Here is a 17,477-nt window from a genome sequence, read left to right on the forward strand (position 1 = left end):
TGTAAAGACTTGATATTATTGGAATTGAAATTATTTTAATATTGATAGTATTTTTATTAAGATATTTATGTTGTAGAATCAAACAAAATACATAAGCACGTGCTCTGATAGAGATAACTTGTAAGATATCCGATTAACTGATCAGTTCCTATATTTCTTAAAACTTATTTCAAACTTTCGATACTATTCCTTTGATTGATAACAGTTTCATTGCTTCGATTGCTAGGTGATTCTCTAATTTTAAAGGTTTATTAATTATATTTAATACAAATGCTATAAACGCTGAAATGATGCCTGGTTCATTTCCTGGTGTGCTGGTAAATGATAATTTGCCTTCAGATCCATTTTTGCAGCAACAGCAGCAACAACATCATCAACAACAACAAATAGATACAATTAACAATTCTGGTTCATTTGATTTTGAAGAAACTTTGAGATTAATCAAAGCATTGAAGAAAAGAAGAAAAATATTATTAAATCATTTAGATTCAAACTTGGACCTCCTATCATTTTGTTTTATTGCTATAGTCTTTCTCTATGATACAAGTGCTTTGAAGTTAATTTTCAGATTACTCATAAATTTTGTGGTACTAAAAGAAAAAATTTTGATAACAATAAACGATATATCAAAAGAGCAGTCATTTGCATTTAATTTAATTTTATTATCCAATTTATATTGTTTTATTTATCCCATTTTTTATGACTTGCCGAAACCATTGCCTGATTTAGATGAAAACAATAATTATTTATATGGACATTACACTTTCCAATTAATTGGGCAGATATCAATTGATTCCAAGTGGTATCTTTTAATTTATGAAAGCATTATATTTATTTTACAATGCTTTCTATTCTATATTCGGTTTATTGTTAACCCCCGAAAAAAGAGTAATGCTGAAGGTGAAGGTGAAGTGGATGGTGATAATGGTACAAATAATACACAGCCTAACAGCAGTCGGAATAATAATTTGAACCAATCATTGACGCTAAATAACCTGCTACATGATATTAACGATCTTAAAAATGAATACTTTCAAAATATAACTGTTTTGCAGATCAATGTCCAGGAAATTATAAATCTAATGGTTCCTGATAGTTCCAATGAACAAGGTGAACATCGCAGAGAAGGAAGATCAAGAAATGCCTCGTATGGGGCAATTACTTGACATTGAATGAAATTGGTCTTGATTGTGGTGGTTTTGTTGCTGTTGGTGGTTTTGGTGCGCAAAATACATGGTTCCCCCACAGGCGGTCTCCTTCTATACACGTGCCCTGTTGGTCCGAGTTGTTTCGCCGCCATCAACAACAGCTCTGCAGAGATTTGTCCAACGTATCCTTGTAATATACATCCTTTGGTTTTTAAGTTGAAAGTGTAGTTGTATCGTATCGAGAACTAGTAGTAGTGGAAGAAAATGTCAGGAAATGTTTGTATGGTTAATGGCGAGGCAGAGTTTGAAAAGTATTTAAATTCAAACGAATTGGTGGCAATGTATTTTACGGCTACATGGTGTGGACCATGCAAATTCATCAAGCCATTTATCGAGCAATTTGGTGAGAGTTATAAAAACATTCAAATTTGCAAAGTAGACCTTGATACAAATAGCCAATTAGCATCCAAATATATGATTACAAGTGTCCCAAACTTTTTATTTTTTTATAAAAAGAATAAAGTCAACCAAATTACTGGGGCAAATCCTCAAGAATTAAATTCATACTTTGCGACATTCAGTCAATTGAGTCCAAATGCGGTAAGAAGTGGTGACATAAATTCAAGAGCCAGGGGATCAAGCAAAAATGCAGTCATAAGAGAAGCTGATAAATTGGGATTGATTCCAAAGGGTTTTGAAGTGCTAAATGACTCGATTGATTTTTCAAATTTTGAAGCTTTGAATGTCTTAGCATTGGTCAAGAATAAATCAAAAGTTAGAAACCTATTGAAATTGGTTGACGACAACAAAGAAGTGAAATATTCTAGCGTTATTTCTGATGCAGACTCGCAAATAAATATGTTTATTCCTTTCCAAAACATATCGAAAATTCATTCGGTGTTGGTCAGATTCAAACCAATATCCAAGACCATCGAGGAATCAAATGAGGGGGATGAGTTAGAAGATTTGGAATATGATGAATTGCAAAAACCTAAAAAATTGAAAATATGGAACAACTTGCCCAACATGTTGTCCTTTGAAGATGCGGATTCCTTAACCAATTTCCAGCATCTAGAAGAGCTAGATGAAGACAAGTGGATCAAAGTCAGCGGAGATGATGAAGAAACAGAAGAATGGTATGTTGCCAAACTCAAGTATGTTAAATTTCAGAATTGTAAGTCACTCAATGTTTTTATCGATGGTGAGGATGAGGATAACCACACTCTGTTGGACAAGATCTTGATAGTGGGCGTAAATGGGGAGACCAGACAGCAAGGAACCATTAGCAAGATCAGCGAAGAAGAGTAGGCACAAATGGTGCTCTTGATAAAGCATTGATTTGATTCAAGTAGTTTTCATTTTATTGCACAATCAGACCCCAATAGGTCTTTCTTGGTGTCTGTTCTATAGAAACATGCAAAATAAATACCAGTTTAATTTACACGTGAAAACTCGCATACACATGCATCAGCGGCTGCTAATTACAAGCAGTTTATTTACGATTGCCGAGGGTATTCCGACCATCCCATTTTGCCCCAACATCTTGTGTTTATAAGCAGGATTTGTTGTTTGTGCTGCTCAAAGTGTGAGAAATACTGCTGTTTCTGCTTTATTTGGGAATTTTTACAACTTTTGGCTCTAAACTGTTGGTTCGAAAAGCAGTCTAGCGATATTTCAATATATTGCTCTCAAAATACAGTGTCTCTGCACAATTTTGAAATGACTTTTGTCTAGCTTCTAAAACCTAATTATCTGTCTGCAAATTTTATTGTGTAGAAACAAAAATATGACCCGCTTTATTTGTCTAGTTTGTGCTGGCACTGAATTTGGAAATGTGGTTCAGATATATTTTTATATTTGCTATATGTTCCATCAAAGATTCACATTCATTTTCTGCTTTCAGATGATCAAAAACCATTGAAAATAGTATATTCATTTTGATCATCAATTTTGCTTGAAATGAAAATTTCAAGTTTTAGGTTCAGATTATTTTGTGAAGATTGATTTCAACGCCCAATTAAAAGCACAATAATAAAACCTCCCTAACTTCATAGATTTGGGAGCTACTCTATTATAGCTCAAACTGTCAAATTATCAAATTGCCGGATTACCAGATAGATCTTGAATCGAGTGGCAAAAACGCCATAATGAAGACATGGAATATTTGGCCAAATTTCTAAAATCAACCGGGAGAGCAGTTTGATCAAAGCTATATTCTAAAATTCTTAATGGTTTGTATAAGATACATTATTTAGATTTGAAATGTTGTGAAAGATAAAGAATAGATAATAGTCCAACACAGCTCAAGACTATTTCAACTTCGTGAGAAAACTTTATATATTTTCAGACTCCGAGCAATTGTAAATATAAACCTAGTAAAGGCATACTCAATAGACATAAAATCCAACGCAAAATAGATAAAAGTGTGCTATCGAATATAGTTGTCAATTTGATCTCGAGTTACTGTGATTGTGATGAGAATGAAGACCTTCTGCCGATTTTATTCTTCACGCCCAAAGCAATAATTGCAATCCTCAAAATATCTCCAATAACAGGATTAAAAGCTAGTCACAGAAATCAATATTCTCCAATAAGATATATTTCACTTCGCTCTCCTGCAGTTCCTTTTTTAAAAATGCCCATGAATCTGTTGACCAGAACAAATATAGAGAAAAAAGCAGATACTATCGTTTTCCAATGGTGGTTTTTTCTCACTTTAGCCATCAGATTAAGGAAAATAAAACAAGAAATACTGGTTTGATAACAATCTTGATGTCATCAAATTGAATTATACCTTTGAGAATATATTTAAACACAGAACTGTGCTATTTATCAATAATATGTTACTCTAAAGCCAATATCAGCCAGTTTAGACAAATTTCACATCAAAGCATGGGCTCCTTCACTCCATTTTTTGCCAGCTGGATGAATAATATGTGCTTTATCTTTTTTGATGTTACCATATTATCTCAAATAGTTGCTGCTGTTCAATAGAATGTATTCTTTGTCAAATACTGAACATTCAGGCTTATAAATACTAACAATTTTTTTAGCAAATGGAAATAATTACGTTTTTCTGTTGTATTTTTTTGACAACAAAATCAATCTAACGGTTTGATTACTTGCTGTTAATATTAAAAAACAATTTCAAATTCAATCTTAAGCCCAATTTCAAGTTCAAATTATTGTTGATCTATTTTGAGTCATTCTCTGAAGGTTTATCTAGAAAAAACTCAAATTTATATTGATAGTAATAACCAATTTAGTAGTAATCTTTGTGGCACTGTTGTTTATTATTGATTTCAGAAAAATTATTCTGTTTTGATCAAAAAATCAATTGTTTTAGTTTCCTTAGTTTTTCTATTTTAAAAACAAAAAATTACTTACTAGGTGGAATTAATTCATTATAACTGGTTCCAAGGGTTACATTTCTCCAAAATCTAAAAATTTAAAAAAAAAATAATACTTTTGCTGCAATAATTGTTAATTAATCTTAAAAATAACACACATTTTTACCTTAGATATTTTTGCTTTTTGATATGGATACATAGTAATTTGTTGGATTTTATGAATAATCCCTTTATATGATTCACCATCAGCTGAAACAAAATTAGTATTCAATTCATTGTCTATCATGATTTCATTCAATTTTTCAAAATATAATTAAAGCTCTAATTTGCAAGTTCTCAATGTTTTACCTATTCAATCGACAAGATTCTGGTTCAGCATCATATTAATAATGATTATCATAATAATATCCAAAATTATAAACTCAAAAAGCCCAAGTACCTGAGAAAACCAAGAAATTAATTGAAGATGGTTTTGCTATATTATTAATTTTTTTTTTTTTCAAATTAATATCATTTGATGAAATAACTAAACCCATTGAAATTCTCCAACAATTCGGTTAAAGTGAGCTATTGGAATAATTAACTGAAACCACACCTTTTACCATAGGGCATATATTACGACGAATTCTGTCATCCAGCGAGAACTAAAAATCTTTTTGATTAATCAATACTTATTTTATTTTCCTGACCCGAATAAAGTTACTTAGCAAAACATTTTGTCATTAACATCAACTTGGGTAATCTAAGGTTAATAGTTGATATGGATTTTTCAATTTATTAGTGCTTGATATAGAAGCTGTATTTTATCTTAATGCTTGTTGGACCAGATGGAATAAACAAAAGAAAACACCAAAGCTTACAAATCAATGATGGTTTTAGCCACTAGTGGAGTAATCCGAGCATATTTTGTAACTTAGCAGTGAGATTTTCAAAACAACTTTTGGTTGTTTATTGAAGCTAAAATGTTTATGGGGAAACTGAATGCAAATTGGGTGGTTACTTTGAGGTATTAGATTAAGCATTTCAATATCCATTTTATATGTCAAAGTCGGTTTCTGTTGATTTAACTGCGGAGTATTTTTGTGTCCAAATTGATATTATTATATTCAAAGTGAGTCAGAAAAGATATTTATTTATGCTTTTATCATGCAAATTTAGCAATTGATTAAATTTTTTGCCTTTTTTTCATTTGTGTTTAAACAGATTAAATATGCTAAAATTTTTTTGGTTTTCAATCACAATGCCAACTCAAAATAAATTAAATAACATTTTTGAGCTAGTTTTGGGCTAGTTTTGGGCTAGTTTTCATCAATCAACTTTTGCGAAACAGTTTATTTTGATTAATTTCTCTGAGTTTGTTTTGTTGATTCAGTGTTTTTCGACCTATCATTTAAAATTATTGTTGATACATTCATTTCAGAGAAAGTTTGTTTTCTTTTACTTGTCTCATAAAATTGTATTTGGGATATTTTACATGTTTTATAATTATTTTTGGGTATTATTATCAATTAAAAATTACTAGAGTAATTAATTCAATAAGGACTATTTCACTGAAACTTAATTAGGAGGAACCTATTTATACAAGGTTTATTTATACAAAACTTATTAATTTACAGGTTATTTATCTAAGGTTTATCTTGTTTTTCTGTTGCAGTTTATGGACTAGAAAATTGATATGAATTCTGTACTTTGTTTATCAATAATTTGGTTATGGTGATTAGGATAATCGGTTTTATTGTATTTAATTAAATGATATTAGAAAATTCATTTTCTTATGAGGTTTTAGAATTCAAAGCTAGAGGCAAATGTTTTTATTGGACTAGCCATTAAATCTTGCTAGGTTTTTCTTTGATTGATTAATTTTCTTTTTCTTAGAAAAAGAACAAAAAATAAGAAAATCAAAAGTGAAACATTTTAACAGATAAAAAGCATAGATATTTTCTTTTGTTTTTTCAAATTGTTTCTCTGCTAGTTCAAATGGTTTTAAATTTCTCCTTATCTATTTTGTCTATAAATATTGCAAAATCTCCCTCTTTTTTTTTATATTGAATTGCACCAAAATATTTCTAATGGCTCATTATTTAAAGATGGTTAAACTTAACAGCAGAAACATCAAAACCACTAGGTCTGAAGATAAAATTTCAATTTCATTAAATCATACATCTAATGACCAGGGATTTTATAAATCTAATAAAAAATTTTGTTGTTTTTCCTGTGATTATTTAACTTCATATTTCAAAAATATTAAGTATCACATTATTATTCACACTTTGCCTTTATACGGATTTTGCTCAGAAGCCCAATCAAGATTAAATTATTTATATCCTGTGGTTTAAAAAAATTTTTCCTAACCTTTATCTCGATCACTTCCAATCAACCCCTACAGTTTCAAACAAGTTAACCAAAAATTATTTTTTTCATAGCATGGACATATAGGCACATATTTTATTTATATTGGTGATTATGTTAATATAAAAAGAGGAATCTGTTCTAAGAGATCTATTCCTATGTACGTTGGTGTTGATTACAAAGCCCATCAATTTGTCGTACTTTATGCGAGTGATCTTTTGAAACCAATTACATCTTTTTGTCGTAATGATTTTTGTGTAAATTTTGGTAGTTTTTTGTGATAGTTTTGTTGGTCCTTATTCTAACTCTTTTGGTTTTCCTATTCGTGCTCACATTAGTCTTCCTTTTACTCTTCCTATTAGTCTTCCTATTCATTATCCTATAAGTTTCCCTATTTATGGTTCTATTAGTCTTCCTCCTTTTAGTATGTCCATGCCCATTGGTACTCCTATTAGCTATTTTACTAACTATAGTGTTGACCATAGCACTGCTCACTATTTTGATAATTATGCCGGCAATAATAGTGATATTTCTGACAGTGATTCTAATAATGTTTCCGACAGTTAGTATACCAAATATGCTACCATTTATTGTAATTTTCTCAACTTTTTCAATTGATTGAAATTTGGTCAATAAATTTTTATAACTTTTTTTTCTTTATTGATTCATAAATAGTACTGAATTAATTTTTTATGCGATTTTTTTAGTAAATAATACCTTATCTGTTCCAGGATTTTAATATAACTATGGTTTGAATCTGATTAAAATTAATATCCAAAATTGAATCTTCAAATCGAATCTTCAAATTGAGTCTTCAAATCACTTATTGTAAAGCCAAAAAAAAAGCGTACTAAAGCTGTAATGGTTTATTTCAAATACAAAATTGTGAGTATTTCATTTTTATTTCAGAATAGTAATATTTAACATTGATCAAACTGACATTTATTAAAAAAAGTATGAGGTAAATATAGTATTTTTCATAGCTTTTAGTTGATTAGCTATAAGCCGAGATGGCCTCGGAAGCAGATTTATATTAAAATGTATGGCAACGAAATATTTTGCCAGTGTTTTAATAACCATAAATTTATAATATTATTTGAATTTAAATAAATAAGTATCATTGAGAGTATTATTTGAACAATAATAAATTAATTTTTTCAACTTTAAATTCATACTATTTTCAGTATTTATATGAAGTCTAGCCCGAAAGATGATAATTATTTAGTGATTAACTTTTCACACTTAATGGTATTTTGATTAGAACATATAAACTATTTTTGACAATTGGAAGGGGAAAGGATATAAAAAAAGCCCCAAAAAACTTGAAATGCTTTTTTTGAATCAAACTAACCAAAATAACTTTTTAGAATACTGAATAAAGAAGATATATGACTTATTTATACTTTCTAGAATCCGTGATGGTTATTGTGAGTTAGTTTATGTGCTAGACTTGATCAAAATGAGGTTAGAAAGTATATTCAAATAAAATTTCATGATAAGAAATAAATAGAAAGCTAAAATTCATGATTTTGTTTTACTCTATAACAAAAAAAGAATTGATGGTCAAAAATATTATTCAGTTCGATCAATAAGTTGTATCAATATCTGTGTATCAATATATCTTCAGTTGATACTTCAGGAGCTTCCACTAATCTATGAATGATACCCCAGAAATATCAGACCAGTTGTTGAATCCATAGTCTCAGCTGCGTTAGCTCTACATATTACAGTTTCTTTTCATCAACGACCTCTTCAGCTGCAATTGAAGGACAATGCCAACATACTTTGATGACATGATGGTGTATTGTTACTAAGTCTACAAACCCAACCCACTACAAGACACTTGTAGTGACAATTTCTCAAAAAGACAGTTCTTATTCAACAGATAAACCAGTCTTCAGTCTTCAGATCCAGTTCTTGATAGCATTAAGATCAAATCAATCGATATCAGTCCTCCATAATAAACATACATTCTGAAGAAAAGGGTATTTATTAACAATAAGTGTTTATCCGGATATGTACACTATCGGATAAATATCTGTACAATGTGCATTTTTATGCATTTTTATGCACAATAATTGCAATTGAACAGGAAGATTTACAATAGGCCTTACAACAGCTTTTCAAAAACTACATATCTTTATTATGAATATAGTTACTAGTATAAATCAAAAATAGCTCGTTTTTTCTGAATTTGACTTAAATGATCAAAAGATATTTAGTTGATACTTTAATATTATTGACAGCATTTCGCAAAGCGAGCGTGTAATATTGCCTGAGATATGAATGTGTTAGTACTTCAGGTATAGGAAGCTGGCATTGAACTAGAATTCTCGCTGTTTCCTAAACGCTTTTCGTTAGAAAAAGTCTCTTGGGCTCAGTGCTTGAAGCTGCTCTTCTTTCATGGGTATCCAATCTCTATCCACAACGTCGTTGGAGCTGAAGAAAAAGAAGCACGCTTAGCTGACTCAGCAGTGCCAGTACCATCCAGCTGGTTCTGCCCGCAACACGAGTCTATTTCCACACAAGCTTCAACTGCTTTTGCTTCTCTCTCAGCAACTATCAACATCTCAGGGGCACAAGAATCTGTTTTCTAGTCAAGTTTTTTAAGAATCATCTAGTTTATACTTTTGTTGTTTAACCGAAACACTGCTTTCAAAATGGTATGTTATTTGCCGGAACTGTTATTGTTCACCTCATTTTTCAAAGAGGCAAATTGGTTCTGTGGATTATTGGAAGTATTTTGTTCACTAACAAAAATTGGAAATGTTTTTCGAAAATTGTTAATCAGATTTTACGTTTTAGAACCAAGGTTGGTATGCTTAGAGTAGAAGCTAAAGAAGATCAACATTTATTGTCTGTCTTGGAACAGTTGTCACCAAAATTACCTAAAAATGTTGATTTCTCTTCTTTGGAACTATCTGAAAAGCCAACATCAGATGAGATTTCCATTTCAAGTTTATCAGAAAAAACCTGTTCTCAATTGGGTTTAAAGTATGTTTATTTTTCTTTAACTATATGTTTTTCCAATATTTATTGTTATTTTGGCAATTTCTAACCTTTTGTTTTTATTTTAGACATGGTTCCTTATTATATCTATCTTATTCCACAACAGATGACCAATCCACTCTGTCTTCCACATCACCAGCTATGAAATCATCTCTACCAAATAATAATATATCAGGCCCGAAACCTGTTGAACAATTACCAATCGACGATAAATATGACAAGGTGGATGGCTACATAAAGAGAAAGCGTTCAACATTTTGTAGACATTCTGATAAAGGGATGTGTGAGTATTGTTCCCCCTTGCCTCCTTGGGATAAGCAATATAGGGAAGAACATGCCATTAAGCACATGTCTTTTCAATCTTTTATTAAACAATCGAATGAGTCTACCAATAAGAAGTCTTCTTCTGCATCATATATCTCTCCAATTAATGAATCTTCTTTCATTGTTGACAAAAATTGCAGAAATGGTCATCTACCATGGCCAAAGGGTATTTGCTCCAAATGTCAACCGTCTGCCATAACTTTACAACAACAAGAGTTTCGTTTAGTAGACCATTTGGAATTTGCACATTCTCAAATAGTTAATAATTTTATTGAAAGTTGGAGAATAACAGGCAAACAAAGATTTGGATATTTATACGGTACTTATGAAGAATATGAAGAAGTCCCTTTAGGTGTTAAAGGTGTTGTTCAAGTCATTTATGAACCAACACAACAAAATGAAGACGATGGGCTAATTGTTGATATAAATTGGGAAAATGAGACAAAAATTGATTCTTTAGCCAAAAAATTCGGGCTACAAAAAATTGGTATGATTTTCACTGATTTAACTGATGCAGGTAATAACGATGGCACTGTTTTCTGTAAACGAAATAAAGATACATTTTTCTTATCTTCATTGGAAGTTATACTAGCTGCAACTTTACAAAATAAAAACAAAAACCCTTGCAAATGGTCAGATTCTGGTAGATTTTCCTCCAAGTTTGTGACTTGTGTTATATCTGGTAATGAAAAGGGAGATATTGATATATCATCTTATCAAGTTTCACAAGATGCTGAAGCATTAGTTGAAGCTGATATAATATGCGGGTCATCTCATCCCTCAATGGCATACATCAATGACACCAATTCCGAAAGATATGTACCAGAAATCTTTTACAGAATGAGAAATGAATATAATATTTTGGTGAAAAAAAATGCTAAACCTGCATTTCCAGTTGATTTTCTTTTAGTCACACTAAGTCATGGTTTTCCTCAAGCTCCTAAACCATTATTTAAATGTGAGAAAATATTTCCAATTGAAAATAGATCTTCAATGGGTGCATCACAGGATATTAGTTCTGTTAAAAGGCATTTGGGTATTAAAGGTTTTGAAAATAGTGAAGAATATATAAAGTATTTATCTGATTTCCATCTATTGGGATATTTGTTTACATTGGGAGTTTTAAATGAAGAAGAGAAGGATTTGATTGTTAAAGTTATTGTTAAGGATGATATGTTAGATATTTATACACTTTTGGATAAGCCTGGTTGGAAAACCTTAATTACGCTATTAAATGAAATCTGAAGATAGAAAATTATAATTATTAGAGGATGGACTGGATTAAATCTTAGGAAATTATAAAACTTGAAAGTTAAAAATTGAAGGAAGAAATAAAGAGGTCTTAGCGAGTGATTATAACAACTTTATGCAATATATCTATTTGTTCTAATAAAAGAGGAAAAGAAAAATAAGATGTTGAAGAAAAAGAAAAAGAAAAAGAAATAAAGAATTGAATATATCATTTATGGAATTATTAATTATCCTAGATTAATTTGATTGACTTATTTTATAGGAGAGTAATTTAAATAAATTTATATAGATTCATTTATAATTTGAATTATTACAGTTTAAATGATTGATATTATAGTTTATTAGATAAATTATGGGAATTAAATCTTGAATTAGATTCCAATTTTCTTTTTCTTAATACATTTTCAATAAAAAATTCACCAGCTCTATAACTACTTCTAACTAAGGGACCAGAAGAACATAATAGAAAGCCATATTCATCTTCAGCAACTGTTTTCCAGTATTCAAATTTTTCAGGTTTTATATAATCAACAACTTTCATGTGTCTTTTTGTTGGTCTCATATATTGACCAAAAGTAACAATATCACATTTGATGTCCTTCAAATCGGATAAAGTTTGCCTAATTTGAGCATCAGACTCACCCAAACCCAACATTAAAGATGTTTTTGTTATAATGTTTGGATTTGATGATTTAGCATGATTTAGTACCGATAAGGATTGCCTATATGTTGCTCTTCTGTCTCTGACAAAGGGAGTGAGTTCTTCAACAGTTTCTAAGTTGTGGGAGTACACATCCAAACCTGATAGCGCCATTTTTTGGACTTGAAGCAAATCTCCTTGAAAGTCTCCACTAAGACATTCAATAAGAATTTCTTTATTGTTTTTTATTAGTGATCTCTGTTTAGTTAATTGAATAGTTTTAATCAAGTGGGAAGCACCTCCATCGGGCAAATCATCTCTATCAACAGTAGTTAAAACAACATAACCAAGTCCCCATCTGGAGATTGCCTCACTAACGTTATCAGGTTCGTTTTGATCCAAAGAACTTGGAGCTCTATTAGTCTTAACGGAACAAAATCTACAACCTCTGGTACATGTATCCCCCATAAGCATTATTGTTGCAGTGCTCGTTTTGGAAGAGCCACCACCCCAACATTCACCTATGTTGGGACATTTGGCCTCAACACAAACAGTTGATAGTTTTAATTCTTTAATATCGTTCTTAACTTTGGTAAAGTTTTTGCCTTTTGGAATGGGCACCTTTAACCATTTAGGAAGCTTATTTAACTTATTGACATTTTCAGATAAATTCAAAGCCCTTGCTTTCTCTATAGGATCCAAATAAAAGGAAGAAGCAGTTCCCTTTAAAAAATCATCAAATGATGGGCCATCATTTAGTTTTCTTGAAAAATCCCTTGTTCTTCTCGATTTTTCGATCGCATCAGTAGCAATTGGTATCGGATCAGAAGAATTGAACTTCGAAACAGGAACATCAGCCAAAGTATTGAGACTGTTCTTCACAGGCGAGGAACTTATCAATCTGATAGAAGGGTGGGAGGCCTTTGGGAGAAAATGAGGAAGTGACTTTGAAGGGATGAACATTGTCATGGAATAGTGAATTTGAGGGCAGCAACGAAAAGCCAGCACAATGAACAAAAAATAGAATGCAATACAATAAAATACCCAAGAAGCAGCGATATCAGGAAAATGCGACCTAGCGACACCAACAATGTCGACTCATCTATTGATCAATCAGCTCCAGATAGGATTTTGACACACAGGAAGCGAATCTGAAGCACCGGCTTTTTATGACTCGGGCCACCACCCTTTGACTCGGGAGCAAAGAGCACAAAAACCACATTCACGGTTCGAAAGAAACACGCAGCTAATGAGAAGATGTGCATTATTCAGCAGTGTCTAACACGTGATTCAGATTAGTGAGAAATGAGCTAATGTTAGTAGATTAGGTAATTGCAAGATTTATCCAGACTGGTGGTTTGACGTACTATTGTGTACTTATCTGTGTCTTTTGCAGGTCATCCACAAAGTTCCTCTTATCTGGATATATTTCATGCAGAACGTGATAGGCTGGAAATGTTATTATATCTTCAGAAAACAACGGAAGTGACTGAAAAATTTAGAGATATTCTTCGACAACACCAAAGTTTCCTCACAATGCTCACAATAAGTGAAGAATGCAAAGAAATTTATTCTTGAAATATGGCTCTTTCAGAATCACTTATTACACTTTTTTCCTTTCTCTTGTCTCTCTGCAAAAAACGGTTGTATCCACCTTTCATACTCTATCATATGTCTCTCGTTCTAATAGCAAAAGCAGTCCAACTCAGAGCTTCTCGGATAAAAATAAAGAGCTAAATTTAATTCCTATCTTGATTAATAAAAAATTGAAAATTTTTTCCAAAAACAAGGCCTTTCTTGTTCCACAAACTTATAGAGTTGTTTTGCTAGAAAATTACAAGAAAGCATGTGAAGCTAATTTAAAGAAAGTAGCTGCTACGAATCCAAACCCCAATCAAAATCCTATGGTTTTGCCTTTTAATTTATATCGAAATCTTTTAAATTTCCCATTTTTTGATGGTAAAAACTCTAATAAATTTCAAAGTTTATGGGATGATTTTTGTTTGAGTAATCATGATTATGATGATCTTTTTGAAAATTTAATGTCAAATAATTTAGATTTGAATGAATTTAAACTCTTTGTTGCTTTTACTATAAAATTATCATTCACAGATTCTCTTATCCTCAACTGTTTTAACTTTTTGACCAAGAGTTACTTCTTTAACAACAATGTTTTAACAAAAATCCAATCTTTACCTAATCATCTGCATTCAAGTAAATCCCAAATTTCAGATCAAGAAAAAAAAAAAGAAAAAGATTTGAGAAATTTAAAATTAGAAAAAATAACTTATTTCAGAAATGATATTTATAATTTATTTCTTTCTTCATGTTTTATATCTTTAAATTTGGATCTAGCATATCAAATTCATTCACAAATATTTACATTAGTTGATCCTTCAACAATAAATTGGGAAATCATAATCAAATCGGCTTTCTTAAATGAAGAATATAATTACATTCAACTCAAGCCAGATTTCAATCAAAATAACACTTCTTCAACCATAAACCAAGAAAATGATGATTCTTCTTTCAAATCATCTATTCTCGATTATTTTTTTACTAAATCATCTGAAACTCAAAATGATAATGATAATGATAATAAAAATAAAAATAAAAATAATCATAACCATAATGTCAATAATAATTTAAAGACATCAAACGTACAGTACTCCTCTTTGCATGTACTATATGATCTATATAAATCATTAAACTTCACAGCTGCCGGTCAGGGGTTTTACAAACACTTGATTTGTTTTTTTATTAAATATTCTCTGCCATTTAACAATTTGAATAGAAATCATTTTTCTCCTTTACTTATATTGGACTACAATCTCTTTTTATTTTCAAATAATGATCTACCACCAAATAGCTCTTATTTAGAACCAATTTTAGACCACCTAACCTCGGAAAAGCTTAAAGAAAAAATCAATTCATCTGTGCATAAAAACTATGTAGATGCTTTTTTCAATCTTTTATTTCGAAATCAAAAAAATTTATCATATATCATTAATTCTAACATTAGAAAAAAACCATCTGAAAACCACTTTACACACCTTTGGTTGCAAAAATCAACATCATATAGAATATTATCTTTAATTAACCAATCCTCTTATCCTTTAGAAAATCTTGAGCATTTTTTAAGTTGTTTATCATTAAATCATGTCTATTCATCAATTTATTTAAAAAACCAAATAAGTTTTTGGAACAATGTTTATTTTCATTGCTCAATTATTCCAATTAAGAAAATTGATCTACTTTTCAACGGATTTTGTGCAGATTTATTTTCAATACAAAAGATTGATAAAAGCTCACCTATGCCATTTTTTTTTTTATCTGATTCAAGTTATTTGATTTACGACATAAAATTCAAATTGTTATTAAAGAAGCTTGATAAATATAAAGTGACTGAGAAAAATAAAAGGTTTGCTTTATTTCTTGAAATTGTTCAACTATTTAACAAGTACATTTCTTCATTTCCAATTGATAGTATTTTTGAACGATTTGAAAAGTCTTTTCAAGATTCGAATATATTGTCTCCTCAGTTCATTGGTTGCTATATTAAAATAGGCACTTATAAAGATATTTTTTTTTCTTTGTCTTTAGAAGCTTCCGAAAACCAATACTCGGAAAAAACTTTTCAATTGGTTTTAAAGCTTTTGTTCAAGTTCAGCACTTTATTGCTAAAAATTCACAATGGAACTATTAATGAGACAGATCCCAAAAAAATAATGATCATGAGGAAAACAATATTGAGTTACATGTTTCAGATTTGTAACAATTATATTTATGGTTTTTCTAATTTTGATTTTGAGAAAAGCAATTTCAAAGCTAACCATGGAATTGGCAAGTTGAATTATTCGTTAAAAAGTAAAAATCTTCTTTCACCAGCACAAAATAAGTTTTATAAACGGTCTGATAAGGATTTAATTCAGGATGCTAAAACGATGGAAAGTGTTATAGCCGCTAAGTTTGCTAATGTTAAATTGATTCTTAAAATTTTTGAAAAATTGAATCATGAGGAGCTAATAAATGCGCTGGAATATAAAAAATTTGATAATGTACGACTCTACTACTACACAAAAACTAAAAAATTTTCTGAAGCAATTAGTATAATATTAGAATCCTTTATTGAAAACCAATCCTCAAGACTACAAGACAGTAAGAAAGTTTTCAATGATGTTGTTGATGGTAAAATTGAGGGTGAAATAAAATTTAAAAATATTTTTATTTTGTTCAACTATCTTTTATATAATCATCAAATGTTTAATGAGGAAAAATATAAGAATTTTACGAATGTGACATTTCGAAATCATAAAGAATTTTTAAAATATATTGTTGACTTGTTTATTAAAATTCTTGATGACGCGAGATTTGATAGACTTAACAAAGAAGAAATTTCTATGATGCTTTTGATTTGGAAGAAGATTTTAGCAAATTATACTTATTCATTTTCATCTTTTTGTGAGTTGGAAATCTTTATATGTTGGTTGGTAAATTATCTTCAGAATAAGAAAATTTCTATTAAAGTTATTCAAGAAAAAGTTTTTGATCATAGCAATGTATTGAAAATAATTATTGCGGGAATAGTTAAACAAAAAGACTATCCATTTGTTGGGCTTTGGCTTTTACAAAAATTGAAAAAAGAGTATAAGATGAATTTAAGCCAATTGAACGAAAATAAAAGTAAAAACCACATAATGATTGAAAAAATCCGGAAAGTAATTAAAGATATTTTTTTCAAAGTATATTTTAGTGAGAATAGAGATGAAAGAAAGTTGAAGTTTAAAAGAGGGTTAGATAGTCAAGATATGACTAAGGAAATGAATGGAAATAGAGATGGAAGTATCAATGATGATGGTGATTTGGGTTTAAAAGAGAACTGGAATAGAAAAAACAATAAGATTATAATTTGTGAGGATTTAAATTTAATGAACCAAATGAATGATATAAAATATAGAGATATTTTTGAAAATAGATTTTACAATATTGAAAGCGCATTGAATGAATTTAATCGATTAGGAGAGGAACTTTTCAACTGAAAAGTGATAAAAGTTAAAAGAGAATGAAATGGAACATAAGGGTGTTGTATTATTGATTAAAAGAGGATATTTTTACATTTGGATATTTATATATATATATACTTTTTTTTTTTTCGTTTTTACTGTTTTTCATTTTTTTTGTTTGTTTGTTTGATTATAAATTGGATTGTAATTTACAAAGGAAAAGTAGAAATTGAAGAATAGATGATAGATTTTAAAATTGACTTTTTTAATATTTTTATTTTTTTAGATAATTAAAAATTAGAATTAGAATTAAAATTAAATTGAATTTGAAATTCGAAATTTAAAATTAAAATAATTGAAATGTTAAAAATTACAGATAATTTATTAAAAAATATATGTAAAA

The 17,477-nt window shown here is 29.8% G+C and overlaps 5 protein-coding genes across 5 annotated transcripts; 4 read left to right on the top strand and 1 right to left on the bottom strand.

The window, feature by feature from the left end:
* The first annotated feature begins 189 nt into the window (after window positions 1-189).
* On the top strand, window positions 190-1,289 carry ASCRUDRAFT_106184 (uncharacterized protein). The gene has a single exon (XM_020188651.1). It carries the CDS (start codon window positions 288-290, stop codon window positions 1,164-1,166), a length of 879 nt encoding a protein of 292 aa, XP_020050854.1. The 5' UTR covers window positions 190-287; the 3' UTR covers window positions 1,167-1,289.
* Window positions 1,290-1,412: 123 nt separating this feature from the next.
* Window positions 1,413-2,456, top strand: ASCRUDRAFT_6340 (thioredoxin-like protein 1; the record flags this gene model as incomplete). The annotated part of the gene is made up of 1 exon (XM_020191326.1): window positions 1,413-2,456. The coding sequence occupies one exon, from the start codon at window positions 1,413-1,415 to the stop codon at window positions 2,454-2,456; it is 1,044 nt and encodes a 347-aa protein (XP_020050855.1).
* A 4,111-nt stretch (window positions 2,457-6,567) lies between these two features.
* Window positions 6,568-11,425, top strand: NPL4 (nuclear protein localization protein 4; the record flags this gene model as incomplete). The annotated part of the gene is made up of 4 exons (XM_020191327.1): window positions 6,568-6,746; window positions 7,210-7,399; window positions 9,639-9,841; window positions 9,925-11,425. The coding sequence occupies 4 exons, from the start codon at window positions 6,568-6,570 to the stop codon at window positions 11,423-11,425; spliced, it is 2,073 nt and encodes a 690-aa protein (XP_020050856.1).
* A 337-nt stretch (window positions 11,426-11,762) lies between these two features.
* LIP5 (lipoate synthase) lies at window positions 11,763-13,034 on the bottom strand (the record flags this gene model as incomplete). Its single annotated transcript, XM_020190208.1, has 1 exon — window positions 11,763-13,034. The coding sequence occupies one exon, from the start codon at window positions 13,032-13,034 to the stop codon at window positions 11,763-11,765; it is 1,272 nt and encodes a 423-aa protein (XP_020050857.1).
* Window positions 13,035-13,182: 148 nt separating this feature from the next.
* On the top strand, window positions 13,183-17,297 carry ASCRUDRAFT_106205 (uncharacterized protein). Its single transcript, XM_020188652.1, has one exon. It carries the CDS (start codon window positions 13,628-13,630, stop codon window positions 17,108-17,110), a length of 3,483 nt encoding a protein of 1,160 aa, XP_020050858.1. The 5' UTR covers window positions 13,183-13,627; the 3' UTR covers window positions 17,111-17,297.
* The last annotated feature ends 180 nt before the right edge of the window (window positions 17,298-17,477 follow it).

The sequence above is a fragment of the Ascoidea rubescens genome, assembly GCF_001661345.1.
Source record: "Ascoidea rubescens DSM 1968 unplaced genomic scaffold ASCRUscaffold_1, whole genome shotgun sequence".
In the NCBI taxonomy this organism is placed as follows: Eukaryota; Fungi; Ascomycota; class Saccharomycetes; order Ascoideales; family Ascoideaceae; genus Ascoidea; species Ascoidea rubescens.